Source organism: Globicephala melas, chromosome X (genome assembly GCF_963455315.2).
Source record: "Globicephala melas chromosome X, mGloMel1.2, whole genome shotgun sequence".
NCBI classification, from domain to species: domain Eukaryota; kingdom Metazoa; phylum Chordata; class Mammalia; order Artiodactyla; family Delphinidae; genus Globicephala; species Globicephala melas.
This window is the reverse complement of record NC_083335.1, coordinates 76535719-76555353: the sequence shown is the minus strand read 5'-3', so window position 1 is coordinate 76555353 and position 19635 is coordinate 76535719. Positions and strand designations below refer to the sequence as shown.

Genomic DNA, 19635 nt, shown 5'->3' with positions numbered 1-19635 from the left:
GTGCCGCAACTAAGACCTGGCGCAGCCAAAATAAATCAAAAATAAATAAATACTTTTTAAAAACATGAAGCATTATCATTCAAAGATTAGAAGTTAATGACTGCATTTGGAATATGCTTTATGTATACAATAAAGACAGGTTCCTAATTTTGCAACAACGGTTTTCAAAACTTCAAGCTAACCAGTAGACCTTTAATTACATGTGAATCTGGGGATTACTATCAATGTATGCCTAAGGGGCCGAGTTTTGACACTAGAAACCTGAGGATTTCTCGGAGCTGTCCAGACAATGCTATCTGCTGCACAACAGGGCTTGCAATACAGAAAACAGCATCCATTAATGAAACCTGTTACGTGACAAAGATGCAGTCAGGAATCAAAATGAAACTCAGGGCCAGGGAGCTATGAAATTTTAGCAAAGAAAAATAGAAGAGGCTTTCTAGTAATAAATGCAATCAAGTGCCAAACAAAATGTATAGGAGGCCGGAAGAAGTATTTTGAAGTCACTAAATCAAAATGAAGTGCATATATATAGATCTCATAATTGATTTTAATAACTAACAAGGGTAATTAGAGTGGCTAATTCTCATAGGCTAATAATTACTCTGCTGGAATGTAAGTATAAGCTGAATTAAAATTCTTAACACACCTTAAAAATGTTTTGCCTCATCTATTGGTATTTGTGCTATTTTTCACCAATTCTTGATGCATTTTAATCTATATTTTGACATGACTAAAAACTAGACTTAACCCTCTTGCTAAGTATGTCTAAAAAGGAAGCCACTGCCCCTCAACTCTGCTCAGTGGAAGTAAAAAAATAAATAAATAAAGTCCTAGGCTCATAAAAGACAGAAGCCTAACTCTATCCATATATTAACACATGGAATACAGGGAATTGTTGGAATGCCTAATATTGAGCTGTCCCTGCTTGTTATCCATCTCAGAAGGGGCCACAGTCAGATGGTGAATGACAGACCTTGGGGTGGACTGACTGTGGCTCATAGCCAGGAAAACGTCTTCCTGAACCCAGGTGAGAAGGCTGAGCTTCAGTTGGTTTACTTCTTCATCTTCACTCTTCTCAAACTGAATTCTGTTTTAAATATTGAAGAATTTTCAAAACATGACTAAGACTTCAACATCACCGAGATTTTCCTGAATGAAGAATGAACCACTTTATATACAGTCAACTCCTTATTTGGAAGGACAAAACCTGAGGTAATGCCCAATACTAGAAAATCCAAAAATAATGTTTGCCTTGCTTAAGAATATGTTTTTCTAGTATTTAAAATTAAGTACCTTATAATCTGAGATCTTTAGATTTGAAGAGAACATTTCAAGAAACTGACTACAGAAGAAAAACTGACTGCCCCAGGTCCTACACTAATAAACCCCAGGAGTGTTTCATTGTTACCACTTACCAGCATTCAAACCAGGCTCCAGCAGATATTTAGGCCTCAGTTGAATGGATCCTTTCCTAAGCATCTCATATCAAAATGAGTAATTAGTTTGGGAGATGATTTCTTTGCTGCTAATGCCTTCCTCCTGTAGCATTCAGACACTGGAGGAGGGCTACTTCACGCGGCAACTCACAATGGCTACTTCCTGCCTTTCAGCTCAAGCAGCAGATCCTCAGCGGGCACTGAAGAAGCTGAGGCACTAGTCTGATCTTCCTATTCAACCAGCTCTCCCTGGACTCAGTCTCTCCACTGCATTCAGCCCCACACAGGAGCACTCCTGCCTCGGGTTCTCACTGACACTCTTCTGCCCACCACACCCAACATTCTCAATCCTTCTCTGGCAATCCTAAACCTCTCTCTTTTTCAAAGTTCAAGGTAATTTATTTATGCCCTTCATGAAATCTTCTCTAAATGACTTAGAGCTATCCTTCTCACAATCTTTTAAAACATGAAACTACATTCTCAGTTGCCTCACGCTTTCTAGTTTGCCTTAAATCTGTCCTCTAAACTTTCAAGTCTGTGAAGTGAAATAATCCATGTACATGCTCTTTGAAAAATTACTAAGCATTATACAGACAGCTCCCAAATCATACACAGGTAGGAAATATATTCATTTATTAAATATATTGCATATAATGACATTTAAGAAACATATTATTTGTTATATTCAGTTATTGGCTCATTATTCCCATTAATTTAGAAATAAATGTTCCCAGGAGACAAAGTAGTGCAGTAATTAAGAACATGGGCTTGGAGGGGGGAAGCTTCAGAGCCACGGAGGACAGCGCAGCAACAGGGGTGCGGAGGGCAAAGTGGAGAGATTCCCTCATGGAGGATGGGTGCCGGCCAGCACTCACCAGCCTGCGAGGCTTGTCTGCTCACCCACCAGGGTAGGTGGGGGCTGGGAGCTGAGGCTCCAGCTTCGGAGGTCGGATCTCAGGGAGAGGACTGGGGTTGGCTGCATGAACACAGCCTGAAGGGGGCTAGTGCACCACAGCTAGGCGGGAGTGTGTCCGGGGACAAGGTCTGGAGCTGCCGAAGAGGCAAGAGACTTTTTCTTGCGTCTTTATTTCACGGTGCACGAGGAGAGGGGATTATGAGCGCCACCTAAAGGAGCTCCAGAGATGGGCACAAGCCACAGCTATCAGCGAGGAACCCAGAGATGCGCATGAAATGCTAAGGCTGCTCCTGCAGCCACCAAGAAGCCTGTGTGCAAGCACAGGTCACTATCCACACCTCTCCTCCCAGGAGCCTGTGTAGCCCACCACTGTCAGGGTCCCGTGATCCAGGGACAACTTCCCGGGAGAACACACAGCATGTCTCAGGCTGGTGCAATGTCATGACGGCCTCTGCCGCCACAGGCTCGGACTGCATTCCGCACCCCGCCCTCCCTCCCTGCCCACCAGCCCCCACTCCCCAGCTTGAGTGAGCCATAGCCCCCTAATAAGCTACTCCTTTAACCCCATCTGGTCTGAGCGGGAACAGATGACCTCAGGCGACCTACATGCAGAGGTGGGGCCAAATCCAAAGCTGAACCCCAGGGGCTGTGCGAATAAAGAAGAGAAAGGGAAACCTCTCCCAGCAGCCTCAGGAGTAGCAGATTAAATCTCCACACTCAAATCGATGTACCCTGCATCTGTGGAATACCTGAATAGACAATGAATCATCCCAAATTGCGGTGGTGGACTTTCAGAGCAAGGATATATATATATTTTTTGCCTTATTCTCATTTTGTGAGTGTGCATGTGTATGCTTCTGTGTGTGATTTTGTCTGTATAGCTTTGCTTTTACCATCTGTCCTAGGGTTCTGTCTGTCCATTTTTTTAGTATAGTTTTTAGCACTTGTTACCATTGGTGGATTTGTTTTATGCTTTGGTTGCGCTCTTCTTTCTTTCTTTCCTTTTTTTAAATTAATTTTTAATAATTATTTTTTGTTTTTATCTTAACAACTTTATTATATTTTTCTTTCTTTCTTTCTTTTCTTTCTTTCTTTGTTTCTGTCTTTGCTTCTCTCTCTCTCTCTCCCTCCCTCCCCCCCTCTCTCTTTCTTTCTTTCTTTTCTTCTCCCTTTTCTTCTTAGCCGTGTGGATGACAGGGTCTAGGTGCTCCGGCCAGGTGGCAGGCCTGTGGCTCTGATGTGGGAAATCTGAGTTCAGGACATTGGTCCACCAGAGACCTCCCAGATCCACGTAATATCAAACAGTGAAAATCTCCCAGAGATCTCCATCTCAAGGCCAAGACCCAGCTCCACTCAATGACCAGCAACCTACAGTGCTGGACACCCCATGACAAACAACTAGCAAGACAGGAACAAAATACCACCCAAAAGCAGAGAGGCTGCCTAAAGTCATAATCAGATCACAGACCCCCCAAAAAACACCACCAGAGGCGGAACTGCCCACCAGAAAGACAAGATCCAGCCTCATCCACCAGAACACAGGTACTAGTCCCCTCCACCAGGATGCCTACACAACCCACTGAACCAATCTTAACCACTGGGGGAAGACACCACGGACAATGGAAACTACGAACCGGTAGCCTGTGAAAAGGAGACCCCAAACACAGTAATTTAAACAAAATGAGAAGACAAAGAACCACACAGCAGATGAAGGAGCAAGATAAAAACTCATCAAACCAAACAAATGAAGAGGAAATAGGAAGTCTACCTGAAAAAGAATTCAGAGTAATGATAGTAAATATGATCAAAAATCTTGGAAATAGAAAGGAGAAAACAGAAGAAACGTTTGACAAGGAACTAGAAGAACTAAAGAGCAAACAAGCAATGATGAAAACACAATAAATGAAATTAAAAATTCTCTATAAGGGATCAATAGCAGAATAAATGAGGCAGAAGAACAGATAAGTGACATGGAAGACAAAATGGTGGAAATAAGACTGCAGAACAGAATAAAGAAAAAAGAATGAAAAGAATTGAGGACAGTCTCAGAGACCTCTGGGACAACATTAAACACACCAACATTCGAATTATAGGGGTCCCAGAAGAAGAAGAGAGAAAGAAAGGGACTGAGAAAATACTTGAAGAGATTACAGTTGAAAATTTCCCTAATATGGGAAAGGAAATAGTAAATCAAGTCCAGGAAGCACAGAGATTCCCATAAAGGATAAATCCAAGGAGAAACACGCCACAACACATATTAATCAAACAATCAACAATTAAATAGAAAGAAAAAATATTGAAGGCAGCAAGGGAAAAACAACAAATAGCACACAAAGGAATCCCTATAAGGTTAACAGCTGATCTTTCAGCAGAAACTCGGCAAGCCAGAAGGGAGTGGCAGGACATATTTAAAGTGATGAAAGGGAAAATCCTACAACCAAGATTACTCTACCCAGCAAGGATTTCATTCATATTTGATGGAGAAATTAAAACCTTTACAGACAAGCAAAAGCTGACAGAGTTCAGCACCACCAAACCAGCTTTACAACAAATGCTAAAGGAACTTCTCTGGGCAGGAAACACAAGAGAAGGAAAAGACCTACAATGACAAACCCAAAACAATCAAGAAAATGGGAATAGGAACATACATATCGATAATTACCTTAAATGTAAATGGACTAAACGCTCTCACCAAAAGACATAGACTGGCTGAATGGATACAAAAACAAGACCAGTATATATGCTGTCTACAAGAGACCACTTCAGACCTAGGGACACATACAGACTGAAAGCGAGGGGATGGAAAAAGATATTCCATGCAAATGGAAACCAAAAGAAAGCTGGAGTAGCAATTCTCATATCAGACAAAATAGACTTTAAAACAAAGACTATTACAAGGGACAAAGAAGGACACTACCTAATGATCAAGGGATCGATCCAAGAAGAAGATATAACAATTGTAAATATTCATGCACCCAACATAGGAGAACCTCAATACATAAGGCAAATACTAACAGCCATAAAAGGGGAAATCGACAGTAACACGATCATAGTAGGGGACGTTAACAACCCACTTTCACCAATGGAAAGAACATCCAAAATGAAAATAAATAAGGAAACACAAGCTTTAAATAACGCATTAAACAAGATGGACTTAATTGATATTTATTGGACATTCCATCTAAAAACAACAGATTACACTTCCTTGTCAACTCCTCATGGAACATTCTCCCAGACAGATCATATGTTGTGTCACAAAACAAGCCTTGGTAAATTTAAGAAAACTGAAATTGTATCAAGTATCTTATCCGACCACAATGCTATGAGACTGGATATCAATTACAGGAGAAAATCTGTAAGAAATGCAAACACAGGGAGGCGAAACAACACACTACTTAATAACCAAGAGATCACTGAAGAAATCAAAGTGGAAATCAAAAACTACCTAGAAACAAATGACAACGAAAGCAAAACGACCCAAAACCTATGGGATGCAGCAAAAGCAGTTCTAAGAGGGAAGATTATAGCACAACAATCCTACCTTAAGAAACAAGAAACATCTCAAACAAACAACCTAACCTTACACCTAAAGCAATTAGAGAAAGAAGAATAAAAAACCCCAAAGCTAGCAGAAGGAAAGAAATCATAAAGATCAGATCAGAAATAAATGGAAAAAAATGAAGAAAACGATAGCAAAGATCAATGAAACTAAAAGCTGATTCTTTGAGAAGATAAACAAAATTGATAAAACGTTATCCAGACTCATCACGAAAAAAAGGGAGAAGACTCAAATCAATAGAATTAGAAATGAAAAAGGAGAAGTAACAACTAACACTGCAGAAACACAAAAGATCATGAGAGATTACTACAAGCAACTCTATGCCAATAAAATGGACAACCTGGAAGAAATGGACAAATACTTAGAAGTGCACAACCTGCCAAGACTGAATCAGGAAGAATTAGAAAATATGAACAGACCAATCACAAGCACTGAAATTGAAACTGTGATTAAAAATCTTCTGACAAACAAAAGCCCAGGACCAGATGGCTTCGCAGGCAAATTCTATCAAACATTTAGAGAAGAGGTAACACCTATCCTTCTCAAACTCTTCCAAAATATAGCAGAGGGAGGAACACTCCCAAATTCCTTCTACGAGGCCACCATCACCTTGATACCAAAACCAGACAAGGATGTCACAAAGAAAGAAAACTACATGCCAATATCACTGATGAACATAGATGCAAAAATCCTCAACAAAATGCTAGCAAACAGAATCCAACAACACATTAAAAGGCTCATACACCATGATCAAGTGGGGTTTATTCCAGGAATGCAAGGATTCTTCAATATATGCAAATCTATCAATGTGATAAACCATATTAACAAATTGAAGGAGAAAAACCATATGATCATCTCAATAGATGCAGAGAAAGCTTTTGACAAAATTCAACACCCATTTATGATAAAAAACCCTGCAGAAAGTAGGCATAGAGGGAACTTTCCTCAACATAATAAAGGCCATATATGACAAGCCCACAGCAAACATCATCCTCAATGGTGAAAAACTGAAAGCATTTCCACTAAAATCAGGAACAAGACAAGGTTGCCCACTCTCACCACTCTTATTCAACATAGTTTTGGAAGTTTTAGCCACAGCAATCAGAGAAGAAAAGGAAATAAAAGGAATCCAAATCGGAAAAGAAGAAGTAAAGCTGTCACTGTTTGCAGATGACATGATCCTATACATAGAGAATTGTAAAGATGCTACCAGAAAACTAGTAGAGCTAATCAATGAATTTGGTAAAGTGGCAGGATACAAAATTAATGCACAGAAATCTCTGGCATTCCTATATACTAATGATGAAAAATCTGAAAGTGAAATCAAGAAAACACTCCCATTTACCATTGCAACAAAAAGAAAAAATATCTAGGAATAAACCTACCTAAGGAGACAAAAGACCTGTATGCAGAAAATTATAAGACGCTGATGAAAGAAATTAAAGATGATACAAATAGATGGAGAGATATACCATGTTCTTGGATTGGAAGAATCAACATTGTGAAAATGACTCTACTACCCAAAGCAATCTATAGATTCAATGCAATCCCTATCAAACTACCACTGGCATTTTTCACAGAACCAGAACAAAAAATTTCGCAATTTGTATGGAAACACAAAAGACCCCGAATAGCCAAAGCAAACTTGAGAACGAAAAAAGGAGCTGGAGGAATCAGGCCCCCTGACTTCAGACTATACTACAAAGCTACAGTAATCAAGACAGTATGGTACTGGCACAAAAACAGAAAGATAGATCAATGGAACAGGATAGAAAGCCCAGATATAAACCCACGCACATATGGACACCTTATCTTTGATAAAGGTGGCAGGAATGTACCGTGGAGAAAGGACAGCCTCTTCAATAAGTGGTGCTGGGAAAACTGGACAGGTACATGTAAAAGTATGAGATTAGATCCCTCCCTAACACCATACACAAAAGTAAGCTCAAAATGGATTAAAGACCTAAATGTAAGGCCAGAAACTATCAAACTCTTAGAGGAAAACATAGGCAGAAATCTCTATGACATAAATCACAGCAAGATCTTTTCTGACCCACCTCCTAGAGTAATGGAAATAAAAACAAAAATAAACAAATGGGACCTAATGAAACTTCAAAGCTTTTGTACAGCAAAGGAAACCATAAACAAGACCAAAAGACAAGCCTCAGAATGGGAGAAAATATTTGCAAATGAAGCAACTGACCAAGGATTAATCTCCAAAATTTACAAGCAGCTCATGCAGCTCAATAACAAAAAAACAAACAACCCAATCCAAAAATGGACAGGAGACCTAAATAGACATTTCTCCAAAGAAGATATACAGACTGCCAACAAACACATGAAAGAATGCTCAACATCATTAATCATTAGAGAAATGCAAATCAAAACTACAATGAGATATCATCTCACACCAGTCAGAATGGCCATCATCAAAAAATCTAGAAACAATAAATGCTGGAGAGGGTGTGGAGAAAAGGGAACACTCTTGCACTGCTGGTGGGAATGTGAATTGGTTCAGCCACTATGGAGAACAGTATGGAGGTTCCTTAAAAAACTACAAATAGAACTACCATATGACCCAGCAATCCCACTACTGGGCATATACCCTGAGAAAACCAAAATTCAAAAAGAGTCATGTACCAAAATGTTCATTGCAGCTCTATTTACAATAGCCCGGAGATGGAAACAACCTAAAGTGCCCATCATCAGATGGATGCATAAAGAAGATGTGGCACATATATACAATGGAATATTACTCAGCCATAATAAGAAACGAAATTGAGCTATTTGTAATGAGGTGGATAGACCTAGAGTCTGTGATACAGAGTGAAGTAAGTCAGAAATAGAAAGACAAATACCGTATGCTAACACATATATATGGAATTTAAGAAAGAAAAATGTCATGAAGAACCTAGGGGTAAGACAGGAATAAAGACGTAGACCTACTGGAGAACGGACTTGAGGATATGGGGAGGGCGAAGGGTGAGCTGCGACAGGGCGAGAGAGAGTCATGGACATATACACACTAACAAACGTATTAAGGTAGATAGTTAGTGGGAAGCAGCCGCATGGCACAGGGATATTGGCTCGGTGCTTTGTGACAGCCTGGAGGGGTGGGATAGGGAGGGTGGGAGGGAGGGAGATGCAAGAGAGAAGACCTATGGGAACATATGTATATGTATAACTGATTCACCTTGTTAATAAGCAGAAACTAACACACCATTGTAAAGCAATTATACCCCAATAAAGATGTTAAAAAAAAGAAATGGAAAAGGAGAAGTAACAACTGACACTGCAGGTATACAAAGGATCATGAGAGATTACTACAAGCAACTCTATGCCAATAAAATGGACAACCTGGAAGAAATGGACAAATTCGTAGAAATGCACAACCTTCCAAAACTGAACCAGGAAGAAATAGATTATATGAACAGTCCCATCATAAGCACTCAAATTAAAACTGTGATTAAAAATCTTCCAAGAAACAAAAGCCCAGGACCAGATGGCTTCACAGGCGAATCCTATCAACCGGTTAGAGAAGAGCTAACACCTATCCTTCTCAAACTCTTCCAAAATATAGCAGAGGGAGGAACACTCTGAAACTCTTTCTACGAGGCCACCATCACCCTTATATCAAAACCAGACAAATATGTCACAAAGAAAGAAAACTACAGGCCAATAACCCTGATGAACATAGATTCAAAAATCCTCAACAAAATACTAACAAACAGAATCCAACAGCACATTAAAATGATCATGCAATATGATCAAGTGGGGTTTACTCCAGGAATGCAAGGATTCTTCAATATACGCAAATCAATCAGTGGGATACACCATATTAACAAACTGAAGGAGAAACACCATATGATCATCTCATAGATGCAGAGACAGCTTTTGACAAAATTCAACACCCACTTATGATACAAAACCTCCAGAAATCAGGCACAGAGGGAACTCACCTCAAGATAATAAAGGCCATATATGACAAGCCCACAGCCAACATCGTCCTCAATGGTGAAAAACTGAAATCTTTTCCGCTAAGATCAACAACAAGATAATGTTGCCCACACTCACCAGGATTATTCAAAATAGTTTTGGAAGTTTTAGCCACAGCAATTGGAGAAGAAAAAGAAATAAAAGGAATCCAAGTTGGGAAAGAAGAAGTAAAGCTGTCTCTGTTTGCAGATGACATGATACTATACAGAGAGAATCCTAAAGATGCTACCAGAAAACTACTAGAGCTAATCAATGAATTTGGTAAATGAGAAAGATACAAAATTAATGCACAGATATCTCTTGCATTCCTATACACTGAGGATGAATAATCTGAAAGTGAAATTAAGAAAACACTCCCATTTACCATTGCAACAAAAACAATAAAATATCCAGGAATAAACCTACCTAAGGAGACAAAAGACCTGTATGTAGAAAATTATAAGACACTGATGAAAAAAATTAAAGATGGTACAAATAGATGGAGAGATATACCATGTTCTTGGATTGGAAGAACCAACATTGTGAAATGACTATACCACTCAAAGCAATCTACAGATTCAATGTAATCCCCATCAAACTACCAATGGCATTTTTCACAGCACTAGAACAAAAAATTTCACAATTTGTATGGAAACACAAAAAACCCCGAACAGCCAAAGCAATCTTGAGAATGATAAACGGAGCTGGAGGAATCAGGCTCCCAGTTTTCAGACTATACTACAAAGCTACAGTAATCAAGAGAGTATGGTACTGGCACAAAAACAGAAATATAGACAATGGAACAGGATAGAAAGTCCAGAGATAAACCCACGCACATATGGTCACCTTATCTTTGATAAAGGAGGCAACAATATATAGAGGAGAAAAGAGAGCCTCTTCAATAAGTGCTGCTGGGAAAACTGGACAGCTACATGTAAAAGAATGAAATTAGAACACTCCCTAACACCATACGTACAAAAAAACTCAAAATGGATTAAAGACCTAAATGGAAGGCCAGACACTATCAAACTCTTAGAGGAAAACATAAGCAGAACACACTATGACCTAAATCACAGCAAGATCCTTTTTGACCCACCTCGTAGAGGAGTGGAAATAAAAACAAAAATAAATAAATGGGACCTAATGGAACTTAAAAACTTTTGCACAGCAAAGGAAACCATAAACAAGAGCAAAAGACAACCCTCAGAATGGGAGAAAGTATTTGCAAATGAAGCAACTGACATAGGATTAATCTCCAAAATTTACAAGCAGCTCATGCAGCTCAATAACAAGAAAAAAACAACCCAATCCAAAAATGGGCAGAAGACCTACATAGACATATTTCCAAAGAAGATACACAGATTGCCAACAAATACATGAAAGAATGCTCAACATCATTAATCATTAGAGAAATGCAAATCAAAACCACAATGAGGTATCGCCTCACACCAGTCAGAATGGCCATCATCAAAAAATCTACGAACAATAAATGCTGGAGAGGGTGTGGAGAAAATGGAACCCTCTTGCACTGTTGGTGGGAATATAAATTGATACAGCCACTATGGACAACAGTATGGACGTCCTTTCAAAAACTAAAGATAGAACTGCCATACGACCCAGCAATGCCACTACTGGGCATATACCCTGAGAAAACCATAATTCAAGAAGAGTCATGTACCATAATGTTCATTGCAGCTGTATTTACAATAGCCAGGACAGAAATGGAAGCAATCTAAGTGTCCATCGACAGATGAATGGATAGAGAAGATGTGGCACATATATACAATGGAATATTACTCAGCCATAAAAAGGAACGAAATTGTGTTATACGTAGTGAGGTGGATGGACCTAGAGTCTGTCATACAGAGTGAAGTAAGTCATAAAGAAAAAAGCAAGTACCGAATGCTAACACATATATATGGAATCTAAAAAAAATGATCATGAAGAACCTAGGGGCAGGACGGGAATAAAGATGCAGACCTACTAGCAAATGGACTTGAGGACACAGGGAGGCGGAATGGTAAGCTGGGACAAAGTGAGAGAGTTGCATGTACATATATACAGTACCAAATGTAAAATCAGTAGCTAGTGGGAAGCAGTCGCACAGAACAGGGAGATCAGCTCGGTGCTTTGTGACCACCTAGATGGGTGGGATAGGGAGGGTGGGAGGGATGGAGACGCAAGAGGGAAGAGATATGGGGATATATGTATATGTATAGCTGGTTCACTTTGTTATAAAGTGGAAAGTAAAAAAAAAAAAAAAGAACATGGGCTCATTAAACAGAACAGAATCAAATTCTGGATTCTCACAGAAATGGACTTATAATTAATAATTTGGCTTCTGGGTCATTTTACAATGCCTATAATGTACCTGAGGTATTCAATTATATCCAACTGTTCATACTATCGTTTCCATAGGAAAATGAATTCTGATTTCCAACCTGAGAGCCTCGAAACACAGCAGCCAAAAGTTCTGCACTGTAGGATGAGACAAACTAGAGACTGCATTAGGTCAGCCGCACATTAACAATGTACGTATCCTCATCTGTGTAGGCAAATGCACTGTGCTCTATCATCTGCATCTCCATCTTTCCCACGGGATATTCCCTGTTGAAAACTCCCCAGGGATGGTGGGGGAATGGGTTCTAAGTCAGCTTAAGACTTATGCTCCATTGCCACCCATCAGCATATATGACATTCAGATATATAGGTAACTGACTTCCCCAACCAGGCTGAAAAACCAGGGCCCAGGTGTTGTATCTACTTCTTGTTCCACTGAGCAACAGGCACAGGATAAGATAATAACAGTTGGCTGAATTTAGGACTAAATGCTGGCTGCTTCTGTGCCCAGAGTTCCAAGGCAACTAAGAACAACCTACGTGTATCTCTTGTCCTGATGAAGTGTTCTAAGAGAAATGTTAAATCCATTTCCACCCACAGCTCCCAGTTTCACCGTAGAGTCTACACTTGGACTATCACCTAGGGGGAAAAAATGCAAATACTATCATAGTAAGCTACAAACATTTTTCCTGATACCACGGATATGGGGTCCTGCATTTAATGGGTTCTAGAAGGTAATCCACTTTACAAATAAAGCAATCTAGAAAATAACCACATCTCAACCTCTTTCTTAAATTTCTGCCTACCTTTCAGGCTGAGAATTCAAAACTTATTTGAAAACAAGGCTACCACTGCCATGTGCCAGTATAACTTACGATACAACCATAGAATTCACAAATTACAGGTTCTCCAAGTACATCAGGAAAGCAACTAGAAACTGCGAGCAACAGGACTGTGGAAGGACAACTAGATTAGACGCTAAAACACCTAAGTAGAGGTCCTTGTCCTTTCTTGCTCAAGCAGACTGCAAACCCTCTGGCATTCTGTTTCCTCATCTATAAAACAGAAAAACTCCACCTCTGACATAGCTCCTAGGAAAGCTGTGAGATCAACTGAAAATATGTGCAATGGCAATGAAAACTGTAAAACATGTTAAGGATGTAATGAGATACTACGTTCTTTCTAGGATTGAGAATTATTCTTAAATAACTAACCCTTCAAGTTCAACAAAGCAAAAAGAATTGTTCTTATTAGCCAGAGTAGGATTGAAGCCCCCCACACAAACACACAAAAAACCCTACAAGTCAATTAAACATCACAGTAATAATGATATTAATTATAAACTTCAAAATTTTTCGAAGCCCTAGAGCCAACGCAACACCAAACTATAGTTTGCTTTTGTGTAGGAGAGATTTGATTCAGAACATCCTGATAACAGTTTTTGAACATACCACATTTATAAACAAAAATCTGGTTACTGGCATTTAGGACACCAAGGTCGTTACTCTTTTTAGGGTGTGTGGAGAACATGATTTGAGCTACAGGGTGTGGGAGCAGCAGTCGGTAGGTGCACATGGGAGGTGGAACCACACTCTGCCAGAAGACTGTCACCAATATCCTGTCTGCATGCGAGAGAGAAAGAGGATTAGACACATGGATGTTCAATTTGTAAAACAAGGCAACTGAACAGCACAGTACCACTAACTAATAATGGTGGGCGAAAATATACAGCGATTCTTAAAAGTAATTGTTGGTGTTTTTATCATGAATAAGCTTAAATACAGTGTAGAGGAGGAAAGTTAGTGTCAGAGATCTGTCTATATCTGGCTACTGTCACCTCCAGGCCTATAGCAGTCCATCACGGGGCTTGGAGTTTCAGGTGCCAGGGACTACGGCAAGCAGGCCAAAAGGTCAGAGTTCTAGCTTTAAACCTGGGCCTGCAACCAAGCCAGAATAAACCAAAATCCTTAAAGCACTTCCCTGTACATGGATCTGGTAATAAGGCATATGTGCTTAAGTCCTCTATACAGAACATATGATTGTAAAATCAGTATCATGATCACTACATAGAACATAAATTAGTACACCAACTCACATTACAATCTTAGAAGCAAGTTTTCCTTTATGTCATCAGCAATAAATAAACTGTCTATTCAGGAAAGACTGACTTTCCCTAGTTTCTTTCCCCTCACTAAACAAAAGCCCTCAACCTAATTAAAAAACACCAATCCAATCCGAGTACTAGGCAGATGTCTGTGACTTGAACTGAAGATACTGGAAAGGTACATAATTAGCAAGCATTATATCAAAAAACAAAGCAACACAATGGAGTGGTGTGAGAGTCAACGGAACGCTTTGTCAGGGCACAAAGACAAGGCTGACACACCAATGCCACAAGCCTACTGTTGTCTTCCTCTCCACCCAGGGTCAGAAATGTCAATGTCTTCAAAGCCCAGACAAGTAAATATGTAAAGGCCATGGTTGTAGTAGAAAAGGGAGTTGAGGGATGTGGAGGGGGGGAGGAGAGACTATGGTCCTCAGGGGAGTACACGCCTCACCTAAGGGTGTTCCCATCCAATCGAAACCAAAGCAAGTAAAAACAAACCAAACAACCAGAATAATCAATCAAATAAAAATCCTGCACTGTTTAAGTCAAACTACCACATCTGCAGGCTCCTGGCTCAGGCCCCTTGCAGGCCCATGGACACACTTTTCAGCTCCTTATTTCCATCAACAACAGCCACATTTGCCATGTCACTTAAATTATCTCCTGAGCTCCGGTCAGTCGTCCAGTGCCAGTCATAGCAGAGGTAATGCCAGCCTTGACAGAGAACATACAGCCGGTATGGGGTCACTGGGCCCCACATCAGGGACACAATCTCGCTCTTCCCACAGGTGCCGAAGGGCAGGCTTTGCTTGAGATACCAGTGATAGTTTCCAACAGTCCAGAGCTGAACTGCAGGGGAAAATGAAAAGGAGGCCATCAGAGGCAGGGGCCAGAGGACCAGACTTCGTACCACTTGCTAGAGAGGGATGAGGACACCTTTTTCTTTTTCAAATGACCCTTTCTGCTCAGCCTCTTCATTAAGATAATAATATTAACAATAATTGTTAAAGTATAGCTTTTCATGAGGACAAAATATTAAGCATCAACAAGGTCAGAAGCACACGTGTTCATTTCTGCCTCTACCTTCAAACCTTCATGATCATGATGATGGAAGGCTCCTACCATAGGACAGTGCTTTAGTGAGTTGTTTTTTTTCCCATAAAGACTTAGAAAGAAGAAAACTTGGCAATTAGATTAAAAGTATTAAAACACCCAATCCAAGAGCACTAGACTAGCATCACTATGTTGTATTACGCTTAAGATGCTTATTATTTTCTTCCAGGTGTTTTGCATGCAGTTATGTCCAAGGGAGATCAGCATGCAATTACCCTTAAAAGAACAAGACCAAGACCTGTAGAGTGCAGGAAACAGAAAGAAGTTGGTCAAAGAGTACAAACCTTCAGTTACAAGTTCCAGAGATCTAATGTATAGCGTGGTGACTACAGTTAACAATACTGTATTGTATACTTGAAAGTTGCTACGAGAGTAGATTTAAAATGTTCTCACCGGGCTTCCCTGGTGGTGCAATGGTTAAGAATCCGCCTGCCAATGCAGGGGACATGGGTTCGAGCCCTGGTCCGGGAAGATCCCACATGCCACGGAGCAACTAAGCCCGTGTGCCACAACTACTGAGCCTGTGCTCTAGAGCCCAAAAGCCACAACTACTGAGCCCGTGTGCCACAACTACCAAAGCCTGCATGCCTAGAGCCCATGCTCCACAACAAGAGAAGCCACTGCAATGAGAAGCCCGCGCACGGCAAGGAAGAATAGCCCCCGCTCGCCGCAACTAGAGAAAGCCCACACGCAACAACGAAGACCAACGCAGCCAAAATAAAGTTCTCACCATAACAACAAAAATGGTAATTATGTGAAGTGAAGGATGAGTTAATCAACCTTACTGTGGCAAACATTTCACAGTATATGCATGTATCAAATCATCACATTGTACCTCCTGAATGTACACGTTGCATGTCAATTATATCTCAATAAACCTGGGAAAAAAAGACCTAATCATGTCAAAGCCAACCTTTGTTAAACAGGTGACACACATAAATGAAGATTTTAATTATATTAAGGAATTTCTTTTCTTTAAACATCTCCCTGATCACTAATTCTTAACTCAGCAGTCACAGCAAATCCAACCTAGTTCTAGAACAAGGCTACTACAATACTTTGACCTAGCTTTGGGTTAAGTTAGACTACATGCTCATGCTCTGTGAAGACAGATGTTGTGGCTGTTCTTGCAGCAACACTTTTATCCTGAGCACATCACAGGGCCAGCCATTAATACCTGGTTAGTCAGTGGTTCTCAACTCTGGCTACACATTTAAAAAATCACCTGGGGACTTTCCTGGTGGCGCAGTGGTTAAGAATCTGCCTGCCAATTCAGGGGACATGGGTTCGAACCCTGGTCTGGGAAGATCCCACACATCGTGGAGCAACTAAGCCTGTACGCCACAACTACTGAGCCTGTGCTCTAGAGCCTGCGAGCCACAACTACTGAAGCCTGTGCACCTAAAGCCCGTGCTCCACAAGAGAAGCCAACCCAATGAGAAGCCCGCGCACCGCAACGAAGAGTAGCCCTCGCTCGCCGCAACTAGAGACAGTCCGCACACAGCAACGAAGACCCAATGCAGCCATAAATAAATAAATAAATAAAATTATAAATAAATAAATAAATGTCAGTGTTTACAAAAAAAAATCACCTGGAAGCTTTTTTTTTTTTTAATTAATACTGATGTATAGTCCCCATTATAACGCACTGAGAGCAACTCTGAGATAAGACATGGATAGCATTTTTTTTTTCTAAAGTTGCAGCCAGGGTTGAGAACTATTGTGTTGAATGAATAAATGAATGAATGAGCTTCTTAATAACATTTCAGTTAGTTCTATTGATTAAAACGTTTGAAAGCCACTCAGAAAATAATCAAGTAAATGAAAAGATTTATGAAAAAAATGTTCAGTGCACTATTGATGACAGTGAAAAATTACAAAACTTTAAACGTCTAACAACATAAGATTTAATAAACTGTAGCATAAATGAATATACAGTAAGTTAAAATGATACAGATAGATATCTGAAATGGAAATAGTTTGTGACACACTGTAAAAGCAAGTTACAAAACTGCAGGTATCATACCTACATATTTAACAAAAATGAGATCACAGCTATACTGAGATGTATACATAAAATCAGGAAGACAAGAAAATTTAAATAGTGATTATTACTGAGTGACAGAATTACGGAAGAACTTTTTTTCTTCCCATCTTTATTTTCTAATGCTTTCACATATTACATATACACTGAAAAATACTTATTTACAATTTGATTTACCATTTAAAAGCTACAGAAGATTCTTACTTATATCTAATCTCATTTCTCTTTCACTTCCACAGTATTCCTTTGGCTAGCATTTTGATTTGCTACACTGGTACCATCCATGAAGAGAAAGCACTGATGACTTGTGATGGTTAATTTACATGTCAACTTGGCTAGGCTATGGTGTCTAGTTGTTTGGTCAAACACCAGTCTAGATGTTGCTGGGAAGGAATTCTGCAGATGTGATTAACCTTTATAATCAGGTGACTTTAAGTACAGCAGACTATCCTCCATAATGTGGATAGATCTCATCCAAAGAGTTTATAGAGTCTTAAGAGCAAAAACTAAGGCTTCCCAGAGAAAAAGGAATTTTGTCTCAAGACTGTAACACAGAATCTTGTCCAAGTTTCCAGACTGTGGGCCTGTCCCACAGATTTTGGACTCAAGATTGCAACATCAACTCTTCACTGAATTTCCAACCAGCCAGCTTACCCTGATTCTATTTCTCTAGATACCCTGCCTGATACATAACTGAAATCCCTCCCATCAAAAGCTAACCACTCCCTCATCTCTACCTACCCCCCTCAGTTATCTTTGATTCCATTATAGGACTAAGTGAAAGGGATAAAGGAAACTCCACGGCCTACTACTTTCAATTACATTTTATGGGGCAGAAGGCTGAGATACTAGAGCTGTCTTACCATAGGTTTTTAGAGTGGAATTTTCTTCCCTCTGAAGGTCTTCCAGCCATACTGCAAGCACGGTGGAATCTGCATTCCAGAGAAGGTCATTAACCTAGTAGGGAAAAAAGACCTGTCACTGGCCTTTACGTATTTACCTCAAAATCCTTATGATAGCTAAATTCCCTGCTCTCACAAGTCAAATAATCCCACACTTGAGTTGATTCCTAGCTGTAAATTACTAACCTATGGAGTTATTAAACAAATCTCTGTCATCATATGTAGAGGACTTCAAAAAAAATGCATTATGTTTAAATACTTAACCAAATGAAGGTGACATTTTTAGACAATCAGGGAAATTTGAATATGGACGAGGTATTAGGTAATATTAAGGAATTATTACTAATTTTATAAGGTGTGATAATGGAATTGTGCTTATATAAAGAAAAATGTTCTCAACTGTTAGAGAAATGAATATTGAAAATATGATTTTTAAAATTGAAACCCTAGGAAATTTTTACAAAGAGTGTGTGTGTGTGTGTGTGTGTGTGTGTGTGTGTGTGTGTGTGTGCGTGTGTGGGTGCGCCAGAGAGTGAAGAATAGATGAAAATAATTTTGCAAAATGCTGGTATATATCTGTTGAAAGTAAGTAATAGGTACATGGGAGTTCATTAAGCTCTTCTCTCAACTTTTAATATATTTAAATTTTCACACAATTAAAAATTACCATGATTTGTTTCTGCTCCAGCAAAGATCCAAATGGTACACAACCTCCTTAAGGTTTAAATGTTAAAAATGACAAGTATCTTTATCACTGGAAGAATTATGCTTTTCTCAAAATGAACAATAAAAACTGACATTTTTATTTCCTTTCTGTGTTTTATCTAGGGTGAGGAAGGAATGCTATTTCTTCCCTGCAAAATCTCTTTAATAAAAACAATTTGGTGTGTAAAAAAAAATTCAGTCATAGGAAGCCACTATTTTTATTACTGTCTACTCTGGGGCTTCTATTTACATAGCCATATCAAATACAAATCTTCTCTATAGCTGTGGAAAGTCCTCTAAATGTGATGGTAAAACAACTCAGGCACCTACCTTAACCTCATCTTTGAGGAAAGGAAGTGTAAAATGTCCATGGAGAAGTCCATTTTTCTCAAAAAACACAACATCCTGCTGATTGGGTTTATCTTGCATAGATGCAATCAAACTGCCTGAGGGCCTTAAAGCAAACCCAGAGTGTCAGAGCATCCAAAAGCTCATCCAGCTGGCTAAGCACAAGATGAAATTCAGAGAAACAATT

At 39.6% G+C, this 19635-nt stretch overlaps 1 protein-coding gene across 1 annotated transcript in view; it reads right to left on the bottom strand.

Annotated features, from left to right (window-relative positions):
- Window positions 1-19635, bottom strand: part of LOC115850221 (elongator complex protein 1-like) — a 45791-nt gene that overhangs the window by 10230 nt on the left and 15926 nt on the right. Inside the window, 6 exon segments of the mRNA XM_060292286.1 lie at window positions 908-1090; window positions 12769-12868; window positions 13681-13851; window positions 14940-15185; window positions 18357-18450; window positions 19431-19554. Coding sequence (XP_060148269.1) covers window positions 908-1090; window positions 12769-12868; window positions 13681-13851; window positions 14940-15185; window positions 18357-18450; window positions 19431-19554 — 918 coding nt within the window.